The following is a 19,847-nucleotide window of genomic DNA, read 5'->3' on the forward strand; positions in this document are numbered from 1 at the left end:
CCAATCTGTCTCTGCCCACACCCTCCCCCTCCCCCGCCCATCTCCGCCCACACCCAGCCCCTCCCCCGCCCAGCCCATCTCCGCCCACACCCATCCCCTCCCCCGCCCAGCCCGTCTCCGCCCACACCCAACCCCTCCCCCGCCCAATCGGTCTCTGCCCACACCCTCCCCCTCCCCCGCCCAGCTCCGCCCACACCCAGCCCGGCTCCGCCCACACCCATCCCCCCCGCCCAATCGGTCTCCGCCCACACCCAGCCCCTCCCCCACCCAGCCCATCTCCACTGAGCCCCTCCCCCACCCAGCCCGGCTCCGCCCCCGCCCAACCCATCTCCGCCCACACCCAGCCCCTCCCCTGCCCAACCTGTCTTCGCCGAGCCAATCCCCCACCCAGCCCCTCCCCTGCCCAGCCTATCTCCGCCCACACCCAGCCCCTCCCCTGCCCAGCCCATCTCCGCCCCCCCAGCCCCCCCCCACCCAGTCAGTCTCCGCTCCCCACCCCCCCATGGTAGCCAGCCCCCCGCCCCCGCCACTCGGCCTGGGGCACAGCACCCACCTGGCGGGGGCAAGTAGCCATTGAAGAGGACGCTCCCACAGGCCGAGCGCTCCAGCTCCTCACGCAGCTGCAGGCGACGCACTGGGCAGGAGAGGGTGGGGTGAGCTGCAGAAACCCCCCCCGGACACGAGCCTCCCCCCCGCCCTGGAGCAGGGAGCCCCTCCCCCCCGCCATACCCACAGGGTGACCCCATCCCCTCCCCGCGCCATGCTGTACCCAGCGCCATGACCCCCTCCCCCTCCCATGACCCTATGCCCCCCCGCCGTACCCACAGGGTGATCCCCCCCCCCGTGCCGTACCCAGCGGGGTGATCCCTTCCCCCCCGCGCCATGATCCCCCCCCCGTGCCGTACCCAGCGGGGTGATCCCTTCCCGCCGTACCCAGCGGGGTCATCACTTCCCCCCCCCCATGCCGTGATCCCCCCCCCCAGTGCTGTACCCAGCGGGGTCATCCCTTCCCCCCCCCCAAGCCGTGATCCCCCCCCCGTGCTGTACCCAGCGGGGTCATCCCTTCCCCCCCCCCACGCCGTGATCCCCCCCCGTGCCATACCCAGCGGGGTCATCCCCCCCCGTGCCGTACCCAGCCGGGTCATCCCTTCCCCCCCCCAAGCCGTGATCCCCCCCGTGCTGTACCCAGCGGGGTCATCCCTTCCCCCCCCCCACGCCGTGATCCCCCCCCCGTGCCGTCCCCAGCGGGGTGATCCCTTCCCTCCCCCCATGCCGTACCCATCGGGGTCATCCCTTCCCCCCACCCCACGCCGTGATCCCCTCCCCGTGCCGTCCCCAGCGGGGTGATCCCTTCCCTCCCCCCATGCCGTACCCAGCGGGGTCATCCCTTCCCCCCACCCCACGCCGTGATCCCCTCCCCGTGCCATACCCAGCGGGGTCATCCCCCCCCGTGCCGTACCCAGCGGGGTCATCCCTCCCCCCCCCCCGTGATCCCCGCCCCGTGCCGTACCCAGCGGGGTCATCCCCCCCCCCGTGCCGTACCCAGCGGGGTCATCCCTTCCCGCCCCCCACACCGTGATCCCCCCCCCGTGCCGTACCCAGCGGGGTGATCCCTTCCCCCCCCCGTGCCGTACCCAGCGGGGTCATCCCTTCCCGCCCCCCACGCCGTGATCCCCCCCCGTGCCATACCCAGCGGGGTCATCCCTTCCCCCCCCACACCGTGATCCCCCCCCCCGTGCCGTACCCAGCGGGGTGATCCCTCCCACCCCGCCATGATCCCCCCCCCGTGCCGTACCCAGCGGGGTGATCCCTTCCCGCCGTACCCAGCGGGGTCATCCCTTCCCCCCCCCATGCCGTGATCCCCCCCCCCCAGTGCTGTACCCAGCGGGGTCATCCCTTCCCCCCCACACGCCGTGATCCCCCCCACGTGCTGTACCCAGCGGGGTCATCCCTTCCCCACCCCCACGCCGTGATCCCCCCCCCGTGCCGTCCCCAGCGGGGTGATTCCCCCCCCCCCGTGCCGTACCCAGCGGGGTCATCCCTTCCCCCCCCACACCGTGATCCCCGCCCCGTGCCGTCCCCAGCGGGGTGATTCCCCCCCCCCATGCCGTCCCCAGCGGGGTGATTCCCCCCCCCCGTGCCGTACCCAGCGGGGTGATCCCATAGAACTCAGCTTCATGCAGCAGCAGGGAGATGTTGACGCCCCTGGAAAGACAGAGCGACAGGGCTAGGTCTGGACAGTGGCCGGGATCGGAGCAGCACAAGGCAATGCCAGATCTGCCTGGGCTCGGGTCACGCCCCCCGGATGTGTGGGAGCCCCCCACTGCCCCAGGGGCACAGGCTGCGCCAGGCGCAGCACAGACTCAGGACGCTGCCTGCAGCCCTGACGGGCTGGGCAGACCCCCCCTTCCCCATTTCCCGGGCCACCACTGAGGAGGGGGAGCCAGGAACGCCCCAGTGCTCTTGGAGATCCCTGGCACAGGGGGTCAGACGCATTCCCTGCCCCCGCAGCGCCCTGCCCTACCTGGGGTCAAGCTCCTTGGTTCGCAGGAAGTTGAGAATGGGCGCAAAGACGGTGGGGTCTCGATCGATGAAGATCTGCGGGGGCAGAGAGCGGGTCAGGGCAGACAGCCCTCCTGTCAGGAGCAGCACACGCAGCGCCCCACGAGCCGGACTCCACGCGTCTCAGCCCACGGCCCCGGGCCTGGGAGCCCAGCGGGGCCCAGGCTCGCCCGAGGCAGTGCTACATGGGCAGGCCTCAGGGCAGGGGGCCAGCGGGGGGTGCTCTCCCCTGGCTGGCAGGGCTGGCCCCAGGGCGGCGCTAAGGGCGCTGTGCTGCAGGGCGGGGGGCGCTCTCCCCTGGTGGGAGAGCTTGCGCTGATCTGACGCGTGTGTGCTTCTGTAACACGGCTCCTGCGACCCGCAGCCCGGCTCGCCACGCTGCAGCCACGGGGGTAACTCACCGCTCCCGTTTCATCCTTCAGGGTGGAGATCCGCCCACTCAGGAGGCTGGAATTTAAACAGAGACAGAGGTGACTGCTGCTATCCACAGCACAGCAGCACCTCTGGGCCCCACTCTGCATCGGCCCCCGTGGGCTGGGGGCCACGCAGGACCCGAGCCACGCAGGCCCCGACTGAGCAGAAAGGCAATTACAGAACCCCGGTGACTTACTCAATAACCGCAGGGCTGTGACGCTGCGTCGCCAGCTCTGCTTTGGCCACAGAACACAAGAGCGGCCAGACCGGGTCAGACCAAAGGTCCATCCAGCCCAGTATCCTGTCTGCCGACAGTGGCCAGTGCCAGGTGCCCCAGAGGGAGTGAACAGAGCAGGGAATCAGCAAGTGATCCATCCCCGGTCGCCCATTCCCAGCAAACAGAGGCTAGGGACACCATCCCTGCCCAGCCTGGCTAATAGCCATTGATGGACCTGTCCTCCAGGAGCTGTTCTCATTCTTTTTGAACCCAGTTATACTTTTGGCCTTCGCAACATCCCCCGGCAATGAGTTCCACAGGTTGACTGTGCGTTGTGTGAAGAAAAACCTCTTTTTGTTTGTTTTTAAACCTGCTGCCTGTTAATTTCATCGTGTTCTGGTTCTTGTGTTATGAGAAGGAGTAAATAACACTTGTTTACTTTCTCCGCACCAGTCATGATTTTATAGCCCTCTAGCATATCCCCCCCTTAGCCGTCTCTTTTCCACGCTGAACAGTCCAGTCTGATTAATCTCTCCTCATATGGATGCCGTTCCAAACCCCTCATCATTTTTGTTGCCCTTCTCTGCACTTTTCCAATTGCAATAGGTATTTGTTGAGACGGGCGCCCAGCTCTGCCCGCAGCGTTCGAGATGGGGGGTGCACCATGGATTTATATAGAGGCAATATGATAGTTTCAGATTTAGTCTCTCTCCCTTTCCAAAGAGCTTTTCTGCCTGCTGCCGTGCACCGAGCGGGCGTTTTCGGACTCCCAGATCTCTCGAGCGGGAACAGCTAATCCAGGCCCCAGGGTCGTGTGTGCAGGAGGCTGGTGCTGAGGTTTTGCTGCCCCCCCCCGGACCCTTCACTTGTATCGGTTCAGAGCAGACTGATCCCTGGGGGACCAGCTGGGCTGGACCTGGCGAGGGGCCCCCCTGCAGGAACCCTGCACCGCGCTAGCCCTGCGGTGCCAGGGGTGGGGCACAGGACCCACCAGCCGAGTTCCCATGAGTCCTGCCAGTCCTGCCAACCAGCCAGGTGCCAGATCGCAGCTGCCTGGCCCTGCGGGGCCATTCACACCTGCGGCCGCTGGCAGCGCTGCCATGAACCCGGCCCCAGCTGGGCGGAGGGTAATTGGGCAGGTGCTTCGTACCAAACCCGGAGCGAGAGAAACCCAGGGCTGCGACGGGCCGGCTGTGCCCAGGGCTGGCTGCCCCCAAGCCGCCGAGCCCCCCGCCTGCCCAGGCTAGGGCCTTTCGCTCCCACGCATGGTGACCAGCCGCCGGGCCGGGCTTCTCTGCCCATCACCTTGAAAAGAACGAATCCGAGATCCAGGTCAGGGTCTGCCGGGATGTGCTGAACCTGCAACGGCAAAGGGCGGGGGTGAGCGAGCAGCCGGGGCGACACGGACCCTGGCAGGGACCCAGCTCAGCAGGGCCTGGTGCCCAGAGCGTGAGGGGGTGGGGGCAGGGCCTGGCACGCGGGGGGAGTTAAGGGGGGTGTCAGGGGGGCAGGGCCTGGCACGCGGGGGGGAGTTAAGGAGGTGTTGGGGGGGACAGGGCCTGGCACGTGGGGGGGAGTGAAGGGGGTGTCGGGGGGGGCCAGGGCCTGGCACGCGGGGGGGGAGTTAAGGGGGTGTCGGGGGGGGCAGGGCCTGGCACGCGGGGGGAGTGAAGGGGGTGTCGGGGGGGGCCAGGGCCTGGCACGCGGGGGGAGTTAAGGGGGTATCGGGGGGGCAGGGCCTGGCACGCGGGGGGAGTGAAGGGGGTGTCGGGGGGGCAGGGCCTGGCACGTGGGGGGGAGTTAAGGGAGTGTCGGGGGGGGCAGGGGCCTGGCACGCGGGGGGGAGTTAAGGGGGTCTCGGGGGGGTCAGGGCCTGGCACGCGGGGGCGAGTTAAGGAGGTGTCGGGGGGGTCAGGGCCTGGCACGCGGGGGGGAGTGAAGGGGGTGTCGGGGGGGCAGGGCCTGGCACGCAGGGGGGAGTGAAGGGGGTGTCGGGGGGGGCAGGGCCTGGCACGCGGGGGGGAGTGAAGGGGGTGTCGGGGGGGGCAGGGCCTGGCCACGCGGGGGGAAGTGAAGGGGGTGTCGGGGGGGGCAGGGCCTGGCACGCGGGGGGGGGCGTGAAGGGGGTGTCGGGGGGGGCAGGGCCTGCAATGCGGGGGGGAGTGAAGGGGGTGTCGGGGGGGCAGGGCCTGGCACGCGGGGGGGGAGTGAAGGGAGTGTCGGGGGGGCAGGGCCTGGCACGCGGGAGGGGAGTGAAGGGGGTGTCGGGGGGGCAGGGCCTGGCACGCGGGGGGGAGTGAAGGGGGTGTCGGGGGGCAGGGCCTGGCACGCGGGGGGGGAGTTAAGGGGGTGTCGGGGGGCAGGGCCTGGCACGCGGGGGGGGAGTTAAGGGGGTGTCGGGGGGGGCAGGGCCTGGCACGCGGGGGAGTGAAGGAGGTGTCGGGGGGGGGCGGCCCCGGGGGTGGATGATGCAGAACTGGGGGGTCCCAGGGGGGTCCTGGGGGGCGGGATTCTGAGGGGCCGGGACTAGAGAGTCCCAGGGGGATGGGGGGTCCCGGGGGGCGTGGCAGGATTCTGGGGGGGAGGGGCCGGGAGATCTCGGGGGGGGGGTCCCGGGGGATTCCGGGGGGGGTCCCGGGGGGCGTGGCAGGATTCTGGGGGGGAGGGGCCGGGAGATCTCGGAGGGGGGGGTCCCGGGAGGGGCGGGGCGGTCCCGGGGGATTCCGGGGGGGGTCCCGGAGGCGTGGCAGGATTCCGGGGGGGGGTCCCGGGGGATTCCGGGGGGGGGTCCCGGGGGGCGTGGCAGGATTCTGGGGGGGAGGGGCCGGGAAATCTCGGGGGGGGGGTCCCGGGGGATGGGGGGTCCCGGGGGGCGTGGCAGAATTCTGGGGGGGAGGGGCCGGGAGATCTCGGGGGGGGTCCCGGGGGGCGTGGCAGGATTCTGGGGGGGAGGGGCCGGGAGATCTCGGGGGGGTCCCGGGGGGCGTGGCAGGATTCTGGGGGGGAGGGGCCGGGAGATCTCGGGGGGGGGGTCCCGGGGGATGGGGGGTCCCGGGGGGCGTGGCAGGATTCTGGGGGGGAGGGGCCGGGAGATCTCGGGGGGGGTCCCGGGGGATGGGGGGTCCCGGGGGGCGTGGCAGGATTCTGGGGGGGAGGGGCCGGGAGATCTCGGGGGGGGTCCCGGGGGATGGGGGGTCCCGGGGGGCGTGGCAGGATTCTGGGGGGGAGGGGCCGGGAGATCTCGGGGGGGGTCCCGGGGGATGGGGGGTCCCGGGGGGCGTGGCAGGATTCTGGGGGGGAGGGGCCGGGAGATCTCGGGGGGGGGTCCCGGGGGATGGGGGGTCCCGGGGGGCGTGGCAGGATTCTGGGGGGGAGGGGCCGGGAGATCTCGGAGGGGGGGTTCCCGGGAGGGGCGGGGCGGTCCCGGGGGATGGGGGGTCCCGGGGGGCGTGGCAGGATTCTGGGGGGGAGGGGCCGGGAGATCTCGGGGGGGGTCCCGGGGGATGGGGGGGTCCCGGGGGGCGTGGCAGGATTCTGGGGGGGAGGGGCCGGGAGATCTCGGGGGGGGGTCCCGGGGGATGGGGGGTCCCGGGGGGCGTGGCAGGATTCTGGGGGGGAGGGGCCGGGAGATCTCGGGGGGGGTCCCGGGGGGCGTGGCAGGATTCTGGGGGGGAGGGGCCGGGAGATCTCGGGGGGGTCCCGGGGGGCGTGGCAGGATTCTGGGGGGGAGGGGCCGGGAGATCTCGGGGGGGGTCCCGGGGGATGGGGGGTCCCGGGGGGCGTGGCAGGATTCTGGGGGGGAGGGGCCGGGAGATCTCGGGGGGGGTCCCGGGGGATGGGGGGTCCCGGGGGGCGTGGCAGGATTCTGGGGGGGAGGGGCCGGGAGATCTCGGGGGGGGTCCCGGGGGATGGGGGGTCCCGGGGGGCGTGGCAGGATTCTGGGGGGGAGGGGCCGGGAGATCTCGGGGGGGGTCCCGGGGGATGGGGGGTCCCGGGGGGCGTGGCAGGATTCTGGGGGGGAGGGGCCGGGAGATCTCGGGGGGGGGTCCCGGGGGATGGGGGGTCCCGGGGGGCGTGGCAGGATTCTGGGGGGGAGGGGCCGGGAGATCTCGGGGGGGGGGTTCCCGGGAGGGGCGGGGCGGTCCCGGGGGATGGGGGGTCCCGGGGGGCGTGGCAGGATTCTGGGGGGGAGGGGCCGGGAGATCTCGGGGGGGGTCCCGGGGGATGGGGGGTCCCGGGGGGCGTGGCAGGATTCTGGGGGGGAGGGGCCGGGAGATCTCGGGGGGGGTCACGGGGGATGGGGGGTCCCGGGGGGCGTGGCAGGATTCTGGGGGGGAGGGGCCGGGAGATCTCGGGGGGGGTCCCGGGGGATGGGGGGTCCCGGGGGGCGTGGCAGGATTCTGGGGGGGAGGGGCCGGGAGATCTCGGGGGGGGTCCCGGGGGATGGGGGGTCCCGGGGGGCGTGGCAGGATTCTGGGGGGGAGGGGCCGGGAGATCTCGGGGGGGGGTCCCGGGAGGGGCGGGCCGGTCCCGGGGGATTCCGGGGGGGGTGTCCCGGGGGGCGTGGCAGGATTCTGGGGGGGAGGGGCCGGGAGATCTCGGGGGGGGTCCCGGGGGATGGGGGGTCCCGGGGGGCGTGGCAGGATTCTGGGGGGGAGGGGCCGGGAGATCTCGGGGGGGGGTCCCGGGGGATGGGGGGTCCCGGGGGGCGTGGCAGGATTCTGGGGGGGAGGGGCCGGGAGATCTCGGGGGGGGTCCCGGGGGATGGGGGGTCCCGGGGGGCGTGGCAGGATTCTGGGGGGGAGGGGCCGGGAGATCTCGGGGGGGGTCCCGGGGGATGGGGGGTCCCGGGGGGCGTGGCAGGATTCTGGGGGGGAGGGGCCGGGAGATCTCGGGGGGGGTCCCGGGAGGGGCGGGCCGGTCCCGGGGGATTCCGGGGGGGGTGTCCCGGGGGGCGTGGCAGGATTCTGGGGGGGAGGGGCCGGGAGATCTCGGGGGGGGTCCCGGGGGATGGGGGGTCCCGGGGGGCGTGGCAGGATTCTGGGGGGGAGGGGCCGGGAGATCTCGGGGGGGGGTCCCGGGGGATGGGGGGTCCCGGGGGGCGTGGCAGGATTCTGGGGGGGAGGGGCCGGGAGATCTCGGGGGGGGTCCCGGGGGATGGGGGGTCCCGGGGGGCGTGGCAGGATTCTGGGGGGGAGGGGCCGGGAGATCTCGGGGGGGGTCCCGGGAGGGGCGGGCCGGTCCCGGGGGATTCCGGGGGGGGTGTCCCGGGGGGCGTGGCAGGATTCTGGGGGGGAGGGGCCGGGAGATCTCGGGGGGGGTCCCGGGGGATGGGGGGTCCCGGGGGGCGTGGCAGGATTCTGGGGGGGAGGGGCCGGGAGATCTCGGGGGGGGGTCCCGGGGGATGGGGGGTCCCGGGGGGCGTGGCAGGATTCTGGGGGGGGAGGGGCCGGGAGATCTCGGGGGGGGGTCCCGGGGGATGGGGGGTCCCGGGGGGCGTGGCAGGATTCTGGGGGGGAGGGGCCGGGAGATCTCGGGGGGGGTCCCGGGAGGGGCGGGCCGGTCCCGGGGGATTCCGGGGGGGGTGTCCCGGGGGGCGTGGCAGGATTCTGGGGGGTCCCGGCCACTCCCCCCCGCTCGCCTTTTGCCCCCCACGTTGAGCTGGATCAGCTCCGCGCCCGGCCGCGCGCTCCCGCCTGGCGCCGCCATGTCCGGCCCCGCGCCCCGCTTCCGCCACCGCCCCTGCCGGGGCCCGCCCACCCCGCGCGCTGATTGGCCACCTCCTCGACCGGGGCCCGCCCACCCCGCGCGCCGATTGGATCCCGCTTCCCCCGGGGCCCGCCCACCCCAAGCGGGCTCCGCCCCGTCCCGCCTCTTAAAGGGACAGGCCCCGGAGAGGGGGAACTGGGCCCCCCGCCACCTCCCCCCCAGGACCGCCCTCTTGACCCCTGACCCGCTCCTGCCCCCCATCTCCCTGACCCCGTGACCCGGCGCTGACCCCTCACGTGGGTCACAGCGACCCCCCCCTGGCACAGTCCGCAGGCCGGGGGGGGCCGGTTCGTGACGTTCCGGCTCCGCCAGGCCGGCCTGGAGCAACCGCGGCCCCCCCCCGTAACACCCCCGCGCCGGGATCTCCTGCCCTGGGGCGCTGCGGGGGGGCTCCCGGCGAGCGAGGGGGGTGCGGGCGCCTCACACCCCCGGGGGGGCAGCGTCCCCTCCCCCCCACACGTGTCCCCGGCGAGTCCTGCCCCCCCCCATGAACAGCCCCCGGCTTCGCCCTGCGGACGGAGCGCCCCGGGCGCTGCGCTCTCAGCGCGTGTCCCCGCCAGGGCCGGCCGGGGGGGGCCCGCAGAGCCCGGACAGCGCGAGGCAGGGGTTCAATTGCGACAGATTCACACGGCGCCGAGTCCAGCCCCTGTCCCGACACAGCTCGGCTGCGGGCTCCGGGCCGCGCCGGGGGCGGGGACTTGCCCCCGGCGGAGCCGCTCTTTAATCTCACGCAGTCTCTGGTCAAATCTGCCCCAATCCGTCTCTGCTTCCCCAAGATTTACAGCCGGGACAAAACAAACTCAACCCCAGCCCCCGAGGGCACCGAGTCACGGGAAGATTTTCTTTATACAGGAGGGAAAACATTATGTAGAGCAATTACACTATTGTACACGCTCCCGGAACCACAGGAGAAAGCTGGGGCTGCGGCCGGGGGGGCAAAGGGCTCCGGTGCAGGGAAGTGGCTTTGCCTTGATTCTCTCCCATGTTACTACAAGGAGGCGGGGGGAGGGGGGGGCTGTGGGTATAAAACAGGGGGACGGCTGGGGGGTAACACAAGACCGAGGGCGGTTTGCACGGTGGCTGGGGAACGCTTGGGGAGTGGGTGGGAAATGCTCCTGACCGGCAGCCCAGGGCCATGGAGAACTGGGCCCCTGGATCCGGGTGCCCCCGGCTCTGCTCTGCCTGAAGAACCAGCCCCAGAGATGGCGGCAGGCGCCACCCGAGAGAGGAAACGCTGGTTCCACACCCGTCTCGTGGACAGCTGGGGTCCGGCCCAATCCATGTCTATTTCTTTTGGAAGACGCACGGGTTTGGCCCCTGCCCCAAGCTACGTGCCAAAGGCTGGGAACCCGGCGAGGCGGCTTTGGCTACAGCTGGGGCAATTCCCAACGGAGCGTCTGGGCTCTCGCCCCAGCACAGCAACCTGCAGGGGCCGTTCCTTGGAGCCATTCCTGGCGCTTTGCTCTCCAGGGCCCCGAATCCTGAAGCAATCGGCCCACGGGCCTGATCCCCTGACCAGTCACTCCCAGGGCCCCAGCCCAGCTGCGAGGGACTGCGGCCAGGCAGGGGCTGCTTTGGCCAAGAACCCGCTGCCCCCTGCCCCAGAGCCTCCCCCTGCCCGTTTATTGCATAAAGACGTGCCCCTCGTGTGACGTGGGAGGAGCCCCTCACCCCCCCGGCTCTTCCCGCTGGGCCCCTATGCCCGGCGGGCCAGAGGCTGGGGGCCAGGCCGCTCACACACATGCAGAGCCAGCACTATGGCTTGTTAATGGCACTGGGGAGGGAGAAGTCGGCACCAGAGCCCAGCCCACAGCAGCCAGGACCCCTGAACTCTTGCCTGGGCCAAGGCAAGGGCTGGTCCCGAGCTCCCGGGGTTTGAAGGGGCAGGGGCTGGGGGGCTGCTGCCTACCCCGGGGACAGGATCTCCTGTGGCCTGAAGGCACCGGGGGAGGGCTCCGGGGGGGGGGGGGGACACGTGGAGAGGGACCAGGGACAGCTCTTCCATGGGGGCTGGGCGAGCCGGGGGAGCCTGGCACGGGCATAGGCACAAACCCGACACATGCAGGGTGGGCTTGGGGGCAGATGGCTGAACAGGCCCTGTGGGGTACAGCGGCCTGGGCCCAGCAGCTCCACCCTTGGCTGTGCAAACGCTCCAGCCGCCAGCCCCTGCGCATGGCAGCAGCGAGCGCAGCGGGTCCTGGTTGGGCAGCAGGGCCCAGCTCCCAGCCCTCGGGCCCCTGGCTCCGCAGGAGAAGTTGGGGGATCCGGCCAAGCGCTGCTGTTCTGACCCACACGGCAGAGGTGGGAACAGCAGGCCCAGGATGCAGGAACGTGAGCGTGCATGGACATGTGTGCATGAGTGCTGGCGTGCAAACGGATGCACGAGTGGGAGTTGGAACCAGGGGCTTGCTGGGGGCGAGTCTCAGATACCCTTCGGCAGCGTCAGGGCCAGGGGCTCTGCGGGCGTCAGGAGAACCTGCTCCCCCAGGGCACGAGATGCCAAGTGCGGGGCTGCAGCGAGACAGACCAGGACAGGGAGGCAGGATGCCCCCTCCAAACGCCTGCCCCATCCAGAGTCGCGGGCGCTGCCAAGGAGAGGGAGGTGAGGTGGTGGCAGAACGGAGAGCTGCCTGCCAGCAACAGGCCAGAGCACGCTGGTCCTGGCACAGGCTGGGCCAGCCAGGAACGACCCAACCTCGAACTCAGTCCCCTTCCCCACGATCCCTGGCTGGCCCAGCCTGGGCCGGGGGCGTGGGGGCCTAGGCTGGGCCTTAAGGGGCCAGCACACCATTATATGGACCCAAAGGCCATCCCCAGCCCTGCCCCCTTCCCTCCCCCAATCCCAAGGCGTGGGCCAAATCCTGAGCCGGTGTAAACAGGAGCCCCACTGGCTGAAGCAGACTCTCCTCATCCCGGCCAGCACCACTCCCACTTGTTTCCATCTCCTCTCGGGCTCGGGTGCGAGCTGGCTACGTACGGCCTGCCAAAGGTGAACGGGCCGAGAGCTGTGGAAACGCAGCGCTGCGTGTGCTCAGAACCCGCCCCCCGTGCGAGGTGGAAACCCAGTGCTGTGTGTGCTCAGAACCCAGCCCCCGTGCGACGAGCCCCGAGAGCCGTGGAAATCCAGTGCTGAGTGTGCTCAGAACCCAGCCCCCATGCGACGGGCCCACGTCCATAGCGGGCTCAGCGAGGGCCAGGTGCCCGGTTCCCTTATGTGAATTACCCAAAATGCTGAACCCCCCTGGGAGCGTCTGCCCGAAAAGCACCCTTCCCCCGCAGCCCAGGGAGGGACCAGAACTGCCTGCCCCTCTCTGGGCCCCGCCCCACGCAGGGAGAGGGGGAGGCTCCTGCATGCCCCCCAGGGGATGAAATGAAGTGGGCCAGGCCCTTCCCCACTGCGCAGAGTCTCTGAGTCCGGTGGATTTCCCCTCCCAGCCCCACATGGTGCCGGGTTTGCATATATCATCCCGTGGTGAGGAGCCGGGCCGGCCGGCGGCTCCCGCTGACACGGGCTGGACTCCTCCGGGCACCGAATGCAAACAGAGTGTGTTTCGGGGCTCTCCTCTCCCCGGGCTGCAGCGGGCGTGCGTGGGCACCCATGTCCAGGGGCTGTCCGGGACGGGCACAGACGGAGGGGCTGGCTCGGAGGGAGGCTGCAGACCGTGGGGCGGCGTGGCTCCGCTCTCAGCCCCCGGCACTCTGCCCCGCCTGCCTCACTTCTTCCTGCCGGACGTGCTGGCCCGCCGGTCGCTGTCCCGCCGCGGGTTGCCCTCGTCGGTGGAGGAGGTGGTGAGCAGCGCCTGGCTCCAGCGGGCGATCTCGGCGTGCTCCTCGGCGGAGGTAGCCAGCGCCTGGAGCCAGTTCTTCATCTCCTCCTGCGGGACAGAGACACCAGAGCCGCGTGAACCCCCAGCTGCTGCCACCCCCCACGCAGCCTCTGGGGGGGCAGAGACTCGGGCTGTCTGAACCCAACCCTGGCCCCGGCCCCCCAATACACCGGCTAGCTGGGGCTGGGCACGCCCGGCTGGCCCCCCAGCGCGGGAAAGCAGCACAGCTCGACTTGCTGGAGCAGCTCAGGACCAGCCTTCCTGCCCCGACTCCTAGCCGGGAATGCTCGAGGCGTCCCGGCCACAGGACTCGGCTCCCCGGCCGAGTGGAACTTCACGCAGTCAGGGCCCAGAGAACCGGCGCTGCCCGTCCTCCGACCCGCAGCACCCTGCCACGAGAGGCACCCGCCTGGGCACACCCTGCCCTGACTCCTGGCCGGCCCCTGGCTGCGGCTGTGCCCATCGGCCGGGCCGGGCTCTGGGCCCCGAGTGCGAGGGGAAGGGGTTCGAATGCTCCGGGTCCTGGAAACGGGACTCAGGAGCCGCGGAAGACGTGAGCGTTGGCAGGGTCAGGTTCCCCTTGTGTCGTCTGACCCCCCAGCCCCCCTCAGCGAAGCTCCTGGCCGGCCCCAAGGAGCGAGACCCCGGCCGTGTCCTACCTCGTCCTTGGCCTGCAGCAGGAACTCGTTCCCGTCACCAGTCCTGGGGGAAGCAGGCGGCATGTTAGTGTTGTGGGATGGGGGGGGGACGTGCGAGGGGGGACGCGTACAAGGGGGAATGTGCGAGGGGGGGGACGTGCGAGAGGGTGATATATGAGGGGGGAACATGCAAGGGGGTGATGTGTGATGGGGAAACGTGCCACCGGGGCCTTTCCTGGAGCCCAGCTCTGGGCCTCCCCCGCACGCAGCCCCTGGGCTTCCACATGGCGTCCTGCTCAGCCAGGGCCCAGCCCTGGGACGACTGGGGGCATCCTCTACCAGGCAGCCCCCCCTGCAGCCCTGCTCCAGCCCCACAACCCCAACTCACCCCCCAGCACAGAGCCCCTGAGCCCCAGGGCAGCACCCGCCCAGACACCCGCTGCCCCCCCAGGGCCTGGTGTCTCTGACCTGAGGGAGGGAGGGGGGCGATTGCCCGGTGTCTCTGACCTGGGGGGGGGGCAGGGAGGGGCCGGTGTCTCTGGGGGTGGGCGGGGAGGGGCCGGTGTCCCTGACCTGGGGGAGGGAGGGAGGGGGCAGGTGCCTGGTGTCTCGGGGGGTGAGGGGTGGGTGCCCGGTGTCTTTGGGTGTGGGGGGGGTGGGGTGTCTCTGACCCGGGAGGGGGGGGCGGCTGGACTCACTTGAGCTTGAAGACGTTCTTCTTCTTCTTGTAGTCACTGGCCACCTGGCTGGTGGCCTGGTGCAGGGGGACCAGCGGCTCCCCGCCGTGGGTGCTGCCCGACGCCTGCCCCTTGGCATCCTTATAGAAGCCCAGGTCCCCTCTGCTCAGGACGCAGTACAGGTTTACCCAGGACCTACCAAAACAGAGCAACCCCAATGGAACAGGGCAGACTGGGATCCCCCGGCCCATCCAGCCATACGGGGCGGGCCTGGGGTCATGGCCCCACAGCACCCCCGGGAGGAGACCCCTGCAGGGGAGCCCGGCTCAGCTGGTCAGGGCAGGATCCCGCCATCCACGTTAGGAGTGTAATGTCAGATCTCACTGACAGGTGACAGGGCCATAACGAGTGAATCACGCCCCCCCCTGACTGACCTGAGCCGGGAAATGCAGCCGCGCTGCTCGAGCCGGGAGCCATGTGCTCAGGGCTTGTGACGGGGGCAAACCCGGCGCGTCTATTGCTGGGGCTTGGAGTCAAAGATCAAACCCGGAGTATGAACATGTAGGACACTGGAGGGAACTGGTGTTAGTGTCTCTAGGGCTCTGTGGAGGTTGTGGTGACCTGGAGCTGAACCGTCAATGGGTAAATGACCTGGGCTTATTGCCGGGATGGTTGGGAGCCGATCGTTTCCCCAGGCCAAGAGGCTGCTGGAAACGTGCCAACACCCTGGGCCACAATCCTGCTTCATCTCAGCTCTGCTCTGGGTTTCAAGAGGGGGAAACCCGGAGCCACAAGGATTGAGATCCCCAGTCACTGACTGGGGCCACCCTGAGCACGGACATTGGACTGTAACCTCTGGACTGTTTCTAAACACTTTGGGCAGCTACAAACTCGCCATCTCTGCCCTGGATCTGGACCTCAAGAACTGAACTCAAGTCTGTCCGTATATTGATCTTCCACCCAACTCTCTCTCTCTTTTCTTTTTTAATGAAGTTTAGTTTAGTTAATAAGAATTGGCTGCACCGCGTATTTTGGGTCAGATCTAAGTTATCATTTGACCTGGGTCTGGGGCTTGGCCCTTTGGGATCGGGAGAACCTTATTTATTTTACCAGGGCCACCCGGGGGGGGGGGGGGGGGGCAAGTGGGGCAGAAACTGAGTCCCAGCCCAGTGCCAACCCCGCTGTGGGGGGGCCGATCAGTGCTGGCCAGGGGAGGGGACCGGCTCCCCTCCCCCGATCTTCCCCCACAGCCCCGGCCCGCTGGGCCCCCGCTCGCGGCCCCGGCCCCTCACCTGTTGGAGGCTTTCTTGTTGGGCCCCTCCAGTTCGTGCTTGCGGAAGAGGAAGCCCTCCAGCTGGACGGTGTAGGTGGGGGGTGGGGGGGGCGGGGCGCTGCTCTGGGCCGGCGCCGAGCGGGACCTGCGGCTCTCCCCCGGGGGCTGGCTGGGGTCCCTGGGCCGTGGCCTCCTCCTGGGCTTGGGCCTGTCGCGGGCCCGGGGCCGGTCCGGGCGCGGCGTCCTCTCGGGCAGCAGGTCGAGGCCGTTGGGCAGGCGGGCGGGGGAGTCGTGGGGCTGGCGGGGCAAAGAGCACGTCAGGCCCGTGGACAGGCAGAGCCCCCGCTCCCCCTGCCCCCCAGGAGACAGGCTCTGGCCCTGATCCCGGGTCCCAGGAGAGGCCAAGTCCCCTTCACGTTCCTCTGGGGCAGCTCTAGCTTACGTCCTGGCCCCACGGCGCTGAGCGACCCCTAGGCCAGGGCGCTGGCCGCTCTCCCGAGACGGGCTGTCGGGGACCCCTGCTTCCTTCTGCTACCGGCCCCGGGGGCTTTCCCCTGCAATGGGCAGGAGCAGGCCCGAAGGGGTTAACCCAGCTCTGCAGACACCGGGCCAGATCCCCAGCTGGCGTAAATGGGCCATTGCTCCTCCGCCTCGTCCCACCGGACACCGCGTGAGACACTTACCGGGGCCGGCACCTGCGCGGCCGACTCCTTCTCCTGCAGCTGCTCCACAATCTCCGCCAGCGTGGTCTTGCTGTCAGCGAAGAGAGAGAGGGTGAGACGCGCGGCGGAAACGGGCAGCCCTGGAGGGGGCCAGGACCGAGCCGGGACGGGGGGAGAGCGCTCAGCATCCCCCCCGCACAGATTTCCAGGTGCTGCTGGGGGACGTCTGGGATCTGACACAGGAAAACTCAACGGGGGGTTTCGTTTGGGTGAAAAGAAAATCAGCTGGAGCTGGTGGGAACGTGGTGGGGAAGCCGTTTTCTACCCCATGTCCGGCAGCCAGGGGCCAAGCAGCCTCGGGCGCGGACGATCTCCCCCTCGGCCCAGGGCCCTGCCGGTCAAAGGCCCCCTAGGGTGTGGGAGCAGCTGGGGGGGGCTTGGTCCGCGCTGCCTGGGGGGCCGTGCAGACAGGTGTCCCACGCACATCCCTGCGCTGTGCTCATCTCCCCTCCTCCTGAGTAAATGGCTACAGATTGAAACTGGTTTCGCTCCGGTGCGAAAGAGGTGCCGGGGTTTGTAGGTTTGGGCGCAGACGGGGCGAGCAGGGGGAGCCGGGGTTTGATCCCTGCCCGCCGGACACAGAGAAGCGGCAGGAGGAGTTTGCTGATTGGCAGCTGTCCCTCGGGTGGACGAGGCAGCCCGCCAGCCCGACACAGATCACACCACTGGGCAGAACAGGCGGGAGCCCTCGTGGTCTTCTCAGGCCCCGGGGCGCCAGGCCTGGCTCAGCCAGACCCCGCTCCCAGGCAGGAGAAGCAGGCATAAGGCAGGAGCAGCCCAAGCCTCGGACTAGGGGGCGCTGGCCTCGATTAGCCAAGGGACGCTGGCAAATCCTGGGCCACGTTTCCCATCTGAGGAGAAGTTACGAGAACAGCCCAGGGGGCCGCAGGGCGGTAGAACAAAGCCCAGGATCAAACTGTGAGACCAAATTGGCTATTGCCAGGAATGTGGACTCAACCCTTTATCCCTGGTCTGTTCACATCGGATGAATTCAATTCCAGGCAATTTAATTCCTTTATTTTTACATCCATTTGCTGCATCGTTTGGTGGATTTGATGAATTATTTACGTCACTCATTGACTTGTTTCGGACTGGCATGATTTCAGTTTGCTGTGAACGCAGCGCACGCAAGCCCCCAGCCCGTGTTTGCAGCGTCACTACGACAAGGCGAGATGCCAAAGAGAGGCAGGGTTGTATTGAGAAACCAGTTTGCTTTTGGGTTCGGTTTCTCTAAAGCCAGGTTCTGTTTGAATCTCTCCGGTTCTAACCTGGGCTTAACATGGCCTCGGGGATCCCCAGCCATCCAGGGCTTCGTTCCCACCCGCGAAGAAAGAAACGGCCCCGGTTCGCGCTCTCCGTGCCCCAGGACACCGACGGGTTTCACGGGCACATTTCAAAACACACTGTGCAGCGCTGGTTGGACTGAACCCCTGGACTGTGGGGTGTCGCCCCGGCCCAGGTAAGCAGAGCTAACACCCCCCTGGGATGCCGGGGGCCTCCCGGGTGTGGAGTGTGGCACTCACCCGCCCCCTTTGGGCTCGTGCCGGGGTGTCTCCTGCTCGCTGGACTCCTGCCGCTCCAGGCGCCGCTCGTGCCGCTCCCGGCGCCTCTCCGCCTGCTCGTGCCGGGGCGTCTCCTGCTCGCTGGACTCCTGCCGCTCCAGGCGCCGCTCATGCCGCTCCCGGCGCCTCTCCGCCTGCTCGTGCCGGGCCGTCTCCTGCTCGCTGGACTCCTGCCGCTCCAGGCGCCGCTCGTGCCGCTCCCGGCGCCTCTCCGCCTGCTCGTGGCGCAGCGTCTCCTGCTCGCTGGGCTCCGGATGCTGCTCCCGCGGCTGATCCGGCTGTGTCTCGGCACGGCTGACCTGGGCCGGCTCCGCCAGCACCGTGCCTGCCACGGGCACTTGCAGGTGCTGGCTCGGCTTGGCCTCCAGCCTCTCCTCAGCCGCCGCCTTCGCCTCCCTCAGCCTTTCGGCGCCGACAGCCAGGCCCTCCTGCACGCGGTCGAGCCGGGGCTGCAGCCGCTCCGGCTTCATCTCCTGCCGCACGTAGGCCACCCTGAGCTCCAGCGCCTCCGCGGGCTCCCCCGAGCCCCCGCTGGGGAGGGCCGGAGCCTGGGGCCGGCCCCGCAGCAGGTCCTGCCGCTCCAGCTTTGCCTCGGCCTGGCGCAGTAGCGAGGGGCCCTTGAGGCCCGGCTCGCTGGGCTCCCCCAAGAATTTGCGTCCCAGGAGTGGTGTGGCCGGCTGCTTGCTCTGCTCGGCCTTCAGCTTCTCTAGCTGCAGGGAAAAGGGGTTCTGGTTAAAGCGCAGGGCTGGGAGCCAGGACTCCTGGGTTCTCTCCCCGGCTCTGGGAAGGGAGTGGGGGCTAGTGGTTAGAGCAGGGGGCTGGGAGCCAGGACTCCTGGGTTCTATCCCCAGCCAGCGAGATGGTAAAATTCTCTGCCCCATATGGGGTGGATTGGGGCGTGGCTGGGGGCGGATTGGAGAGTGGCCAGGGACCCCTATGCTGTGGCTGTTCCCTGCCCCCCGGGGCTCATGGGGGCGGATGGGGGCACCGGGGCCCTGGACTGTGGCTGTTCCCTGCCCCCAGGGCCCATGGGGGTGGATCAGGGGCGTGGCTGGGTGGATCAGGGGCGTGGCCAGGCCCCATGGGGCGGATTGGGGGCGTGGCCAGGGGCATGGCCGTGGCAGATCCAGGGCGTGGCCAGGCCCCCAGGCCCCATGGGGGTGGATGGGGCTCCCCCCATACCGTGGTGAGGCGCCGCAGGGAGCTGAATCTCTCCTCCCAGGTGGAGGCCGCCTTGCGAAAGGCCTCGTGGCGCCGGATCAGCTGCTCCACCTCGTCCACGCTGCTGCCCAGCTGGCGGCTCTTCAGCAGGGGCTCCTGGGCCGTGAGCCAGGCGTCGGCCACCACGGCCTCCTGCGCAAACTGGTGCACTTCCAGCACTGGGGAGAGCGGGGGGGGGGGGGGGGTGTGAGCACGTGGCCCCTCCAGCTCTCCCCTCGGGGGGTCAGTCCGGGGGCTCCACACACCAGCACCACCAGGGGGTGCCAGTCTCCATGTGCCCATCCACGGATGGGCCACTGAACACCAGAGGGCTGGCACGACTCGCCCAGGGCACACGGCAACTAAGCCAGGGAGAGAACCCAGGAGTCCTGGATCTCAGCCCCCCCTGCTCTAACCCACCAGCCCCCACTCCCCTCCCAGAGCCAGGGAGAGAACCCAGGAGTCCTGGCTCCCAGCCTGCCCTGCTCTAACCACCAGCCCCCACTCCCCCCCAGAGCCGGGGAGCGAACCCAGGAGTCCTGGCTCCCAGCCCCCCCTGCTCTAACCACTAGTCCCCACTCCCCTCCCAGTCCTGGCTCCCAGGCGCCCCCCCGGCTGTAAGCAGGCGCCCCCAGGTTCGTTACAGGGTCTGTTCCCAGCCTGGGGGGCGGGTGCCTTGGACTCACTTTGCTGCAGCCACTCCCAGTGCTTGTCCCACTTGTCAGTCAGTTCCTTCTTCTTGGTCATCAGCCTCTCCAGGTGGCCCTTGATCTGCAGAGAGACACGTGTGTCTGCCAGGGGCCTGCACACCCCACACCCCGGCCCCCGGCGGTGCCAGCCCCAAGTGGCAGCGATGGCGAATCTCCCCCGTCTCCCAGCCCTTGTCCCCCCGCCCCAGCGCCCGCCCCCTGTCCCCCTGCCCCAGCCCCCGAGCTCTGTCCCCCCGCCCTGTCCCCCAGGCCCCATGTCCCGTCCGGTCCCCCCGC

The 19,847-nt window shown here is 70.2% G+C and overlaps 1 protein-coding gene and 1 long non-coding RNA gene across 2 annotated transcripts in view; both read right to left on the reverse strand.

The window, feature by feature from the left end:
* Window positions 1-2,146: 2,146 nt before the first annotated feature.
* On the reverse strand, window positions 2,147-3,009 carry LOC135892933 (uncharacterized). Its single transcript, XR_010562320.1, has 3 exons — window positions 2,964-3,009; window positions 2,525-2,598; window positions 2,147-2,205 (listed from the first exon to the last, which is right to left on the reverse strand). It is a non-coding gene; the product is annotated as an uncharacterized LOC135892933 (long non-coding RNA).
* Window positions 3,010-12,675: 9,666 nt separating this feature from the next.
* Window positions 12,676-19,847, reverse strand: part of SPTBN4 (spectrin beta, non-erythrocytic 4) — a 50,923-nt gene continuing 43,751 nt past the window's right edge. Inside the window, exons 28-35 of the mRNA XM_065420992.1 lie at window positions 19,548-19,632; window positions 18,844-19,040; window positions 17,623-18,371; window positions 16,061-16,130; window positions 15,397-15,674; window positions 14,126-14,299; window positions 13,449-13,491; window positions 12,676-12,837 (exon numbers count right to left, since the gene is read on the reverse strand). Coding sequence (XP_065277064.1) covers window positions 12,676-12,837; window positions 13,449-13,491; window positions 14,126-14,299; window positions 15,397-15,674; window positions 16,061-16,130; window positions 17,623-18,371; window positions 18,844-19,040; window positions 19,548-19,632 — 1,758 coding nt within the window. The remainder of the gene's footprint in view (window positions 12,838-13,448; window positions 13,492-14,125; window positions 14,300-15,396; window positions 15,675-16,060; window positions 16,131-17,622; window positions 18,372-18,843; window positions 19,041-19,547; window positions 19,633-19,847) is intronic.

This window comes from Emys orbicularis, chromosome 21 (genome assembly GCF_028017835.1).
Source record: "Emys orbicularis isolate rEmyOrb1 chromosome 21, rEmyOrb1.hap1, whole genome shotgun sequence".
NCBI lineage: Eukaryota > Metazoa > Chordata > Testudines > Emydidae > Emys > Emys orbicularis.